We start from the raw sequence: 12897 nt of genomic DNA, 5'->3' as shown, positions 1-12897 counted from the left end.
TATAAATGAAATTTCTATAAAATTACTATTTATTTCCTACTTACTAAAATAAATATGACATATATAGTATACCTGTTGTCCAGTTTCTTGACATTTTCGCCAGACTCAGGTTCAGCTTGACATTGAGCTAATCTGAGTAAAGCTACTTAAAACTTCAAAGCATGTGATCTTTCAATGATAAGTTTAGTTGCACCTCCCAATCAGAATCATGAGTAAATTTGAGCAGAGGCTAATTTCTAATCTTAACTATTTTTAGGTGACTAACATTTAACAATTATTTGTGTTTGCAAGTTTAATTGCATTTATTTTACTTCAAAGAAATCAAAGCATATTATATTTTCACAATAAGTTGAGTTGCATCTCCAAATCAGAGTCGGCAAGTAGATGCTAGTTTTTAATGTAAACCTTTTTGAACATTTCTCAGTTATTTGTTTACAAGTGACCATGCAAGTTTAATTTCATGTATTCGGGCATATTCAGACCCAAGGTAAAAAAAACAACAAGGTGCTGTTTTCACCAGGCAATAGTAGGCGAGGTACTATTTCCCTTTATAGTATAACCCTCTCTTACAACTAGCATAGGTTGATGGGGACCAATTCCAACCCGGAATCCCCAAATGAGTGGGTATGGTTTTACGCTGTTTTTAGCAATACCACAGCAAGGGAACCTGACATAGACTTCACACATTGTACCCATGACAAGAATCGAACCTTGGTCTTCAGCACTTCAACCACTAGGCTACCCCACCGCCAAAATTCCCAACATGATAAAGTTGTCATCACGGTATTCTTCAACAAGTTCAAGTGAAAATATCCATACCTTTCAAATGTCTTATCTTCCACTTCACAATGTTCACTGTTGCAAAACTCCTGTCATTTCATTTGTTCTTGATTATTCACACCTGCAAAGGTAAGTTTAGTCGGTACGGTATGAACTAAAAAAATGAGTCACTGTAGAGTATCTAGATAAAGGAATATAAGTAAGCAAACATATTTCTACATCATATACATTAGCAAGGATTAACATAAGTTAGGTAGACTGCTTATCCTACAAAAATTAAATCACACATTTACTAACATATATAAAACAGAATAAGTGGCTTACAGAAGATAAATAACTTTAATACGTGATCAATATTATTAACATATTCCTTACCTGAATCAGAGACCATATAACAGTCTATGTATTATGGTCTCTGTCTGAATATGTCACATCTTCAGCTCCCTGCAATCGAGGTTGTGAAACATTTCTGCTGTAGGAATATTACATCCGCTGGGATATCCCTTGTCACACTGCCTGGCATGGTAGGCAAACGCATATTCCATACACCACATAGGTATACTTCCTAATACACACTGTCGAAATCCCCGCGGCTCCCAATATGGCCTGTATGAACTGTAATCGGCCAACCTCGTCTCTTTCCGTAACTGCTGCAGAAATGACCGCTCGTCATTCGTGACCAACTCGTGTTATTCCGGGACAAGCAAGTCTACCCATAATTCCCTGTATGGCCGAGGGCGCCATTTTGGAACACAAATGTAAACAAACACTCAAACCTCGTGTAATCGATGTACACCGTGATGCTTGATTGCGATATGCTTACCTCGTGTATCGATACATTGTTCTCAATCACCTCTAACTCGGAAATCCCGGTCGAAATCCACCTGAGCCATCCACAACGAGGACGTCAAGTATTTCGAAAACTCGATTGACAGCCGAAGGAAGGAAGAGCAGCGTGCAGATGCCAGGTACGTAGCAGGGCTTCGAGACATAATGTTCCATGATTTCTATACAGAGATCTTATGGAATGGATTGATTTAGATATTTTCCTGATCTCCATGTTACTACTGTAAACGTCAAGGGCCTTTTAGTTTTGTTGTTTTCGGAAACCCTTTGTTATTATTATGATCAAGTGTTTGTTGTGACATGGTATTTCTATTTGGGCTTGCATAAGAGCTACAGGTGCAGGACTTTTAAGGGTCGTGTCCTTATTCTCAACATAACGCTGGGATTTGATGATGAGGGTTAGTTACCAAGGGTATAAATCTGGCAAAGTACATGTCAAACAAAACGTGGCATTCAATTCCAATCATGTGTTGCCACCTGAACCACCTGAAAGTGAGATATGGATTACAATGAATAATGACAGCTTATCAATCTTTAACAAATTCACACTGAAACATTGAAAGGATAAAGACAAGTTAGTTGTTTTCTGTTTCAGCATGTTCAGGGTTTGTGGGCAGGTTCACAGACATCCTCAGGGAGGATACCAAGTATTGAGTGAGTATTTTTGTTTGTGATAAATACAAACTACATGTATTCATCATGGTATATTTCAATGTAATGTGAAACATCACACTCACAATAGTCCAGCTCTGTGATGGCAGCCTGTAAATAATTGAACATGGACCAGGCAATCTAGTGATTGTTATTTTCAGCAAAGATCCATGCCCTCAGAGTATGATGACAACCTAGTCTGACCACTCAATTCATTAGTTGATTAGTGTTTGCAGCGGTAGAAACTAACACTTTCAGTCCACTAGTCCTAAAATGATAGCATATAGCAAAACCTTTAAAATGTCAAAATGACTAGTGCCAATTTCTAACCCTGGTGTTTGGATGTTGTGTTTGTATGTATGAGTGTATTTAGGTTGGTTTGTTGTTTAAGGTCGCACTCAGCTATATGACGGTGGTCTGTAAATAATCAAGTCTGGACCAGACAACCCAGTGATTCATATCATGAGCATCGAGCCACGGAATTTAGATCAATGACATGCATCAACCAAGTCAGAGAGTCTGACCACCCGATCCCGTTAGTCACCTTTTACGACAAGCATAATGGCTGAAGACCTAGTCTACCCCGGAATCTTCAGGGGTCGAGTGTATTTAACTTAAATCATGAATCTTATACTTGTTTCTCTCTGCTTTTACAATGTAACCCAAATTTTCTCGGGAATAATAAAGTATTCTCTTATTTATATCATTTCTGAACAAAGTGTCATATCAAGGTTAGATCTCTGTCAAAACAGTGCCATGGAAAAGCCAAACAAATAGCCTAGAAATAAAAGTAAATACTGCATTGCATTAATCTGCATTTCAAGAAAATGTGGCAATAATTCATGGAATGATATTCACCTCGGTGAGGATCTCTCTGCATTGTCGAACAAGTTATTTCCTATGTAATGTATGTGTTGAATGACCCTGACTTTGTGGTCAAAATATTGTTTTAACATTTGTTAAATATGGGGATAAATGTCATCTCTGAATGTTTGACATGAATTATTATGATTAGGGTAGTTCTAAGTCGGAATCACAACCGGGGTCTTTTCATTTGAATCAAATGTACAACATGTACAGTTTGGACATTTCTGTGATGTGAATGCTACTTATGTTTGTAGAATGTCCGGATGAATAAAAGAGACAGTCATCCGTGCAGCATCAATGCAAAGAAAGACCATAGAAGAGCAACAGTGAGTGGTAAATATTTTGAAATTATTCTGTTTGGTTCATATGGTTATTTTGCAAATATGTCTTCAGTTTGTTCCTTATCGCTGTAGGCACGGATGTCCTATTATCTAAGGCACTACAATTTTCTGTGCAGAGTTGCATCTCTTGGGCTTAGCAGAAACCTATAGTCATGGGTTCAAATCCTGGTTCTCCCCGATTATGTTGCTAGGTTTGTCAGCATTATACACATACTCGTGGGATTCATCAAAGACCTGCATCACTTAGGACTTTCTTCCCACATCAAACTAACATGCGGTGATATATCTGGAATACTGTTCAAAGCAGTGTTAAAGCCAAATCATTTATTTAACACTGCATCCAGCAATAGTTTGGCTATATGACAAGGATTGTGAATATATATTTTTCCATGTTGATGAGTTGAAACAATCACTAAATGACATCTCTTAAAAAGATTCCCAGCATTCCAAGCCTAATTAATAGATAAGGTTGTGATTGAGTAGGCTCATTGATCACATGTAATCATACCACAGTGATGTGGGATATTGTCCATAATAGTTATCATCGGTTTGTCTGGACCGAGTTCATAACATTAGTCACTGGTTTGTCTGGTTGAGATTTGAGATGTGATTATCTTAAATGTTTAGCATATAACAAGACTCACATATGACAACTTAAGTGATTTTGCTGCCTTCTATCTGTAAGTACATGTGGCAACAATTCTTTTTGATTGCTAAAATCTTTTTACATAATGCTGCAGAAACTGAAGTCCTGCTTGAGATCCCTGGATGAGTACTCCAGGTTGACAGTCAGGAATGACCAGACAAGGGAGTCCTAAACAGAGGCTGCACCCCTTCAGATATCAGAGGTGATTTGCAGACAGCGATGATGAGGGTCCTGTTATTTCAATGGAGGCCGACCGAGAAATTGTATGCCAAATGGTACTGGGACACACAAAGGCTGGTCTGGCTAATGTGAGAAGACCAACCAATGCCAAGCTGGAGTGTAATTCTTCCAGGACATTCAGGAAATTCTTGTAAACACTTGAAAGGAATGATAAATGGGACTTATTGTCTTTAAATGTGGACCCAAACACCAAATGGAAAGTTCACAATTCTACTAACACAATGCAGCAGAGATAGAGTCTAACTGGTATCCCCTCATCCTGGTTCCTGTTCATCCATGGCAATATAGAAAGAAAAGGAGGATTGAGGGAAAGTAAGTTATCTGAACTGGTGAACATAATCCGTAGGTACTGTCAAGCGAACAGTTATCACACTCTGTTATGAGTATTGAAGAATAGGATGAAATTGCATACTGCATCAGGAACCATCATGTGAACACTGTTCAATGTGCGATATACTATAGGCATATGAATAAAAGAAATTGATAATTTGATTGTTGCTTATGTTTCATTTGCCAGCTGTGTAAATGAGGATGTTTCATGATTTTGCCTCAGTTTAATAGCCACACTTATCTTATGAAACCATGCATTGCTTGGGCATCTCAAGATAAATAACACGTTTCCTTTGCTCTGAAAACGTCTGATGACACATTGATCTGTTATGTCAAAGGTTAAAGTCACAACCAGACAAAAAGTTTGTTTGTGGTCTAACTCTTCCTTTGGGCAGGGGTCGAAGTTTGAAAAAGGTCGTGTGTGATCTATATATACTACATTTTCCCTTAAATTGCCTTTTCTACAGAAGTCTTAGTAACCCTTATACATATACTGGTTACATTACTTCCATATTTTGGTCAATGATATGTTGAATTCTACCAAAGGACTGCATATTTGGTTTATGTGCTGGATAGCTCTTTGAAATGTTTTTGAAATATTTATCACTGATATTGAAGGTCAAATTCACACTCAAAAGTGATATCTCATGAGGGGTTGAAGTGTAAGATCAAGGCAACAGTGAAGGGGTCATTCATAAAGTATTTCTGCAATTATAACTAAAATGCCTATTTCTGGAGATATTTGTGAAGTATTAAGCACATCGTTGTTATTTTATTTGAATACACATATATGTGCAGTGGTTACAACTCCAGTGTCAAATTAACTGTCAATCCCTTTTAATATAATAATTCACAGTAACTGAGGAAGAGCTTACTGTAGTACCATAAAACTAGGGTGAGGCAAATGTCAATGAAGTTAGTATTTTGGATATAACAAGTACATGTACCGTTACAAATAGTCTTATTATCATCTCACTAGGACCAAAGGCCCAAGTGAGCACATTGTCAATGACCTTTTCAATGACGATATCATTATACAAGAACTGATGTTTGTTCATTAAATACCATTAACATCCGAAAAGGACAAAATATGAAATTGAACAATTTTCTTCTCCAAAAATGTTTTAGGAGGATATTTACCATTAAAATAACACAGAATATTACAACAGGTACCTGTAATGCACAGGCTAACATTCTTTACCAGAAGCAAGTCATGAAGAAAATTTGCATCTGGATACCTTCCGGAAACCTTCCGGAAACCTTCCAGATGCCTTCAACAACCTTCAAATTGCTTGGTATTTTCAAGTTACTTTTTTTATGTGTTTCACACTTAAGTGAACAAAATGCAACCCCCAAATTTTGACATTTTTTTTGGAAGGTTTCCGGAAGGTTTCCGGAAGGTATCCGGGCCGGATCCAAAATGGGAAGGTATCCGGAAGGTTTCCGGAAGGTTTCCGGAAGACGGAAACCTACACTTTTTTTGCTGTGTGTCATAGTGTTGTTCGTGTTTCTACATTGTCAGTGTTATGTTGGTGTTGTTAATTGTTGTCATAGTGTTGTCCGTTTTTCTTCAGTGTCAGTGTTATGGTAGTGCTTCGTCTGTTTATTGTGTTCTATACACATCCTTTATTTTGTAGTGCTACGCTTGTTTATTGTGGTCTATACACATATACAGACCCGTGAAAGTCCGGTATAGAATAAGTCTTCAGCAACCCATGCTTGCCCTAAAAGGTGACTATCCTTGTCGTAAAAGGCAACTAACGGGATCGGGTGGTCAGGCTCGCTGACTTGGTTGATGCTTGTCATCGATCCCAAATGCGTGGATTAATGCTCATGATGTCAATCACTGGATTGTCTGGTCCAGACTCGATTATGTACAGACCGCCGTCATAAAGCTGGAATATTGCTGAGTGCGGCGCTAAACAACAAACCAACCAACCAACACATATACATCCTGCAACTGAGACTGCATCTTCGCGGCACTGACAGGATAAGAGTATGAATTCTGTCCTGCGGAATTCTGCGTCATTCTGCTTGTAACGCTAAGGCCAGTTGTGGGAGTGTCTGACGTGTTCTGACGTTGACGAGTTCATCGCAGAGGTGTTCGATTGGGTTGAGATCTGGATATCTCGACGGCCAGGGCAAGGCGTTGATGTTGGCATTATGAAGGTAGTCAACCGTGTCATGAGCTGTGTTATCCTGTTGAAACAGCTCCCTCAAGCGGTCAACGATTGGAAGAAGGTGAGGTTGAAGAATTAGATTCATGTAGAGATTTCTGTAGTCAGATCTCGTGGTGTAGGATAAGACGCTAATAATACTACCTGTGTGTTTCTTTTTTTGAAGAGTGTATTTAAATATCCTCAGACATTTAAACAAGGACACTTTCTACAATGCGACATTCCAGCTTGCATTTTTTTTAAAACTTAACCCAAATGTTTATGTTTATGTTTCCTGACACCGAACTGTCCACACAGACATTGTTTCTGCATCACCCTTCAGTTATATTCTGGTATATACACGTTACACAAACACCATATGGAACGGAAACACATTGCATAGAAATTATGCATTATTTATTACATCTACTTACATGATATTAAATCCCTTATCATAAGAATACTTTTGTCTATACAATAATGCAACTGGAGCGATAAATCTAGATCCAACTACAGAATCACTTAAATATGTCGAGAAAATGAGATAGCATCGGTACATTAGTATCAAGTTTATCTCTGAATGAGACACTTCAAGTTTTGGTTCTCCCTTATCTATCATACACTGAATCTACTTCTGTAGCTGAAATGTAGTCGACTGTTATTTAGAAAAGTTCAAGGTTCGTTAACTCCTATAACAGATAACACTCAGGTAATCGGCTTATAATATTAGCGTTTGCGAGTGACACCCAGTACATAAAACATCATCCTGCAGGGGTACAGTAATAGAACATCTGAACAAATCATATACTGGTACATAAGACCGTTGCGTTTCATCGAGTAGGCGTTGAATGTCATTGCTGCGTGTCTCTGGGGCGATGGTATTTAGCAACATCATATGTCTGTATCAGCAGCTTCTGGTGTTCTGTGTTCTCACAGTAGGCGCAGACATGTACGATGGTATTCTGGTGCATTTTGGAAGGAATGTTGGTCCAGGAAAGACTGATGACGAGGGTAGAGTTGAAATTGCCCTCCCGTCCTCAAGACTTCGCTGTTTCGCTATGTGCGTCCGTGATCCCAGCTGTTCCAAGTGTGCCCATTACGACAATGATGGAACGGATGAAGCAGCTTTCAAGGTGTTGAGAGGAAGGCACCATCATGCGGACGAGTATGTTCTTAAATGTGGTAAGTTGATATGTGGCTGTCTTTTACATCCGAGGTAAATACAATAAGTTCATCTATCCTGAAAGCTCATGTGAGTGAATGAGTGAGTGAGTGAGTATGGTTTTACGCCGCTTTTAGCAATATTCCAGCAATATCACGGCGGGGGACACCAGAAATGGGCTTCACACATTGTACCCATGTCGGGAATCGAACCTGGGTCTTCGGCGTGACGAGCGAACGCTTTAACCACTAGGCTGAAAACTCATGACTTAACGATCGCATCAGACAGATACTGTGCCTACATGTGTCTAATTTTCATGATCTGTTCGTCAAATCTCATGGGGTCTGATGAAGATCGTACCTTTTTTAAATATATTTTTTAATTAGAGGATCCTATGCCTACATATGTCTATGATTTGGATCTCATGAAGTCTGTTCTTTTTTTAATGTTTTTATTTTTATTTTTTATTTGTTTTGGGCGTACACAAACAACTAGTTTATAGAATATAGTTCACAACAAAACTATTCCTGTGTCTGGATGGCAAGACATCTTTGTTGGAATTGTGTACGTTCGTGGGTTTACTTGCATGGATGTTGACAGAGTGGCCAGAATTTTATGATCTGTGTGTAATAACATGTACATTTTGATATCCTTGGCAGTCTTGATATCCTAATAAAATTGTCAATATTGAAACATCTAGTTCCATTCCAGGTTTGTCTTTGATCCTTTTTGCAAGGTTGTTGCAGACATGTTTTACAATTTCACAATTAAAGAACATGTGTATTAAGGTTTGTTTTTCTCCTTTACAAAAATAGCAAAGATATATTCTGTATATCCCATTTTGTACAGCAACTCGTTTGTTAGTATAATTCCATTAATAATACTGGATTGGAACCATTTTTGTTTTGAGGACACGTTATTTCTTAGGGGCTACGATTAATCATTTGCAAATCATACTCCGTCATGTTAAGGGCAAGATCTAGTCCCCATCCATGAAGGCATTTTTGGGATATCAGATTGTTTGGTACCTTAGTTAATAAATAAAATATTTTCCTTTCCTCATTCCTCAAAGTGTAACAGCGATCGCGATCTGTATCTTACTGCCCCACACATGGTCTGACCTAGCTTCCGGTGGATGTTCACGGGACTCAACGTTTGAACATGAATAATACAATATGTTGATGGCAAAGCGACTAGAAAACAGTATTTTGTGTTTGTATGTTAAGAAAGGGAATGTATGACAACTCAATTATTGTCCAAAATGTTGTTTTTTTTATAATATTCTAAATATCAATTGCGTATTACGACCAACTGGTCCATTCAAATTAAAAGATGTATTTGTCTCCGGCAGTCTTGTCTAAAAAATAATTTTGTCGTATAGATGTCAATAAACATTTAAAATAACACAATTTTTATACTAGATACTTGCGGTTTCTGTCATGTTTAAGATGCGAAAAATGTTTTCATAATTATTTGAAAGTAACCTATGTATCTCACAAACGGAAAAGTCATGTATCATTAAAAAGAAACATTAAATAAGTACATTGCATCTGCTTGTATGAGAAACGTCTAAGTTGCAATACTGATACTGATTGTATTCCAGACTGACGATGGATAATTGAAGTCCAGGTTCTTGACGTCAGCTTGATAATAAAATGATAAAACATGATATGTTTGTCCTTTTAATTGCATATTCCTTTTAAGTGCATCCATTTTATTGACAACTGAATTATGTAATTAACAAATTCAATTTGTACAGTCCATAGTTCAACTGTGACTATAATGGTTTATTATTGAGAGTTGATTATGTTTAATGCAAACCTGACGGTCATAGGTATAAAAGGACCACTTCCAACATTACGCATGCGCGCGTTGTCTGAGCAATGCTATACTCTTTTCAATTTAGCAGGGTTATACCTTTGCTAATAGCAAGATACATGCAGATGAGCACACGGTAACGTCCTCGTTATTATTGTTTTATGGTAAAAAGAAAACACATGTTACAATTTTAACACACGATTTCTCAAATTGTAATCATAGCCTTATTTGACAAGACACTACACCGTCAGTTGTAAAGATTTTCAGTTCATTTGTTTTATTTTGGATGGATGTAATTGTAGATTAGGATTCCACTCTTAAACTCAATACCGACCACGTGGTCCCTTTACCGGTAGCCTTCCCCATATATATTTTTTGGCAATAGTTTATAAGGTAAACGAGATGATTGTTCTTGGCATACGACGTGTTTCGCATCTTAATCTTGCTTTTGTCTTTGCATCTTTGACAATGACCTTGAGATAGTCATACAGGTTTCACTGTAAACGTGTTATGTATTTATGGTTTGTTTGCGTAACGCCACACTCATTAACACTCAGACCTGTGATTAATGTGAAAGACATAATATCCTTTTTCGTACACTGCTTTAAGACATACATTTTACAGAACATACAGATTGTCGTGCGATCATCTATTTCTTTTTTCAACACCTGAGGCAAAAAGTAATTACAGTATTTTCTGAAACAAAACTTTTTGAAATACAAATCCCAACCCCTACCACCTCCAGATGATCAGTCACTACATGATGTTGTTTCTTGCATCCACAGGGTACACCGTCAAATCTGCAACACCCACACAGGACACCGACAAATCTGCATCATCCACACGGGACATCAACAAATCTCCATCACTCACACAGGACACCCACAAATCTCCACCATCAACACATGACACCGACAAATCTGCACCACCCACACAGAACACCGACAAATCTGCACCACCCACACAGGACACCGACAAATCTGCACCACCCACACAGTACACCGACAAATCTCCACCACCCACACAAGACACCGACAAATCTCCACCACCCACACAGGACATCAACAAATCTGCACCACCCGAACAGGACACCGACAAATCTGTACCACCCACACAGGACATCAACAAATCTGCACCACCCACACAGGACATCAACAAATCTGCACCACCCACACATAATGTCCAAAAATCTCCTGTGCTCCAAGACAAAGCCTCATCAACCCTGCAGAACGAGAAACCTGCGGGACACGTAGGTCCTTCCAAAAGTAAGGGACTTAGAAAAGAGGGGAAAAACAGAATGACGAAGATTTTCAGGAAGCCAAAGGTCGCAAAAGCAGGTAGGTTCATAAACAGGATACACTGCAATGTATACACATAAAAAAAGAGGTTAAGCACCTCCCAAAAATTGTCTGTATAGTAAACAAGAATAACGAACATGACAAAATTGACAGAGTAGACTGGATAAAACACATTTGTAAAGTTTGTAAAGAGCAACCATCTTAGAACAAACAAAACAAAATGAAATTTTAATTGAGATATGGTTGCCCAAACACGGGTACTGCTTTTACCACAACATAACACCCACTATAAGTATAACACTGCTAATCTGGAACAACGATAAATTATTGCACATAATGAATAAAAATGTCTATTAACGTCCATTAATGACATTCGCGTGTCAAAAAGTTAAATAACGGGTAGGGCCACCGCGTGCCCGGATGACAGCCTCGACCCTTCTCATCCCTCCAGTCAGACGACGGATCATATCATGGGGAAATAGCGCCCATTCATGATGCAAAGCTGCTGCCAATTCATCCAGATTGTGTGGAGGAGGATCCATTGCCTGCACTCTGCGCCCAAGAATGTCCCAAATGTGCTCCATAGGGTTAAGACCTGGATACATTGCAGGCCATGGTAGAGTTGCAATGTTGTTGTTTGCCAAATATGCAGCCATAGCTCTTAAACAGTGGGGTCTAGCGTTATCGTCAACGAACAGGGGTCTTGATGCCAGAGGGTGGTTGTCAAAATGGGGAACAACAACTGGTTCCAGAACTTCCCGGACGTAATGTTCACCATTGAGATTGCCCGTATAGTCACAAGGTCTAGCTTACAATTGTAGGATACGCACCCTCATATCATCACGGAGCCACCACCAAACGGAACAGTTGGTTTAATGTTCTTGGGGGTGTATGCTGTATCTTGGTGCCTCCACACTCTCGTTCGGCCATCATTCACATGCAGCTGAAACCTGCTTTCATCTGACCAATGGATTCGTCTCCATGGTCTGAGGTCCCACCCTTTGTGTGCCAAACACGCAGTCTTCGACGACGTTGTACCAGTAGGGGGCGTTTGACGACTGTTCGGGCACTCATTCCAGCAGCTCTTAAACGATTCCGGAATGTTTGGCAAGACAGACGTCTACTTGGTAACTAATTACTCCTCAGGAAGGTGCTCGTCGCACATGGAATTCTTTGCACTAATCGCAGTAATATCCTGTTTTCACGTCTTGACGTCACAGAAGGTAGTCCTGTACGTGACAGGTCCTTAACTGAATTGGTTTGTGCGTGTTGTCGCACTAGTCGGCTGATCAGTGAGTAATGGTAACCCAGTTGACGTCCAATCGCCATGCATACCAAATATGCTCCATCCTAGTATTTCACATAAACTCCTTCTTTGCCATTTTCATACTTCACGACTACACAAATCAGTTTACACCGTTTTCAGTACCAGTATTTGCTGTGTGAACACACTTTCTTTTGCTGAGTGCTAGGGAGGCTTGATGCACGTGCAAATCACGGGAAATTGGGACGTGACCATCACGCATTAACGGTCACATTATTCGGACAAAACAACATTAATATCATAATTAGTATTGCCATCAACATTTAGCATTATGGTAGTGTATTATCATACATAATATTCGGGGGTGATTAACTTTTTTTATGTGTATATATATCGGAATGATATGACACTGACTTATTCGGCACCTCTCACTCTCTCGCAAGACGACTCGCCCACATGTACAGATCGAACAATGTTATGTAAAACACGACAAGCAAG

The 12897-nt window shown here is 38.9% G+C and overlaps 1 protein-coding gene and 1 long non-coding RNA gene across 2 annotated transcripts in view; both read left to right on the top strand.

The window, feature by feature from the left end:
* Nucleotides 1-1751: 1751 nt before the first annotated feature.
* LOC139460638 (uncharacterized) lies at nucleotides 1752-4825 on the top strand. Its single transcript, XR_011652819.1, has 3 exons — nucleotides 1752-2280; nucleotides 3399-3470; nucleotides 4226-4825. It is a non-coding gene; the product is annotated as an uncharacterized lncRNA (long non-coding RNA).
* Nucleotides 4826-7732: 2907 nt separating this feature from the next.
* Nucleotides 7733-12897, top strand: part of LOC139460307 (nuclear pore complex-interacting protein family member B13-like) — a 64871-nt gene continuing 59706 nt past the window's right edge. The window contains exons 1-2 of the mRNA XM_071241799.1: nucleotides 7733-8039; nucleotides 10623-11174. Of these exons, the coding sequence (XP_071097900.1) occupies nucleotides 7733-8039; nucleotides 10623-11174 (859 nt within the window). The remainder of the gene's footprint in view (nucleotides 8040-10622; nucleotides 11175-12897) is intronic.

The sequence above is a fragment of the Haliotis cracherodii genome, unplaced genomic scaffold (assembly GCF_022045235.1).
Source record: "Haliotis cracherodii isolate W230 unplaced genomic scaffold, xgHalCrac1.p SCAF_14, whole genome shotgun sequence".
Lineage (NCBI taxonomy): Eukaryota > Metazoa > Mollusca > Gastropoda > Lepetellida > Haliotidae > Haliotis > Haliotis cracherodii.
This window is presented reverse-complemented; position numbering and strand designations above follow the sequence as displayed.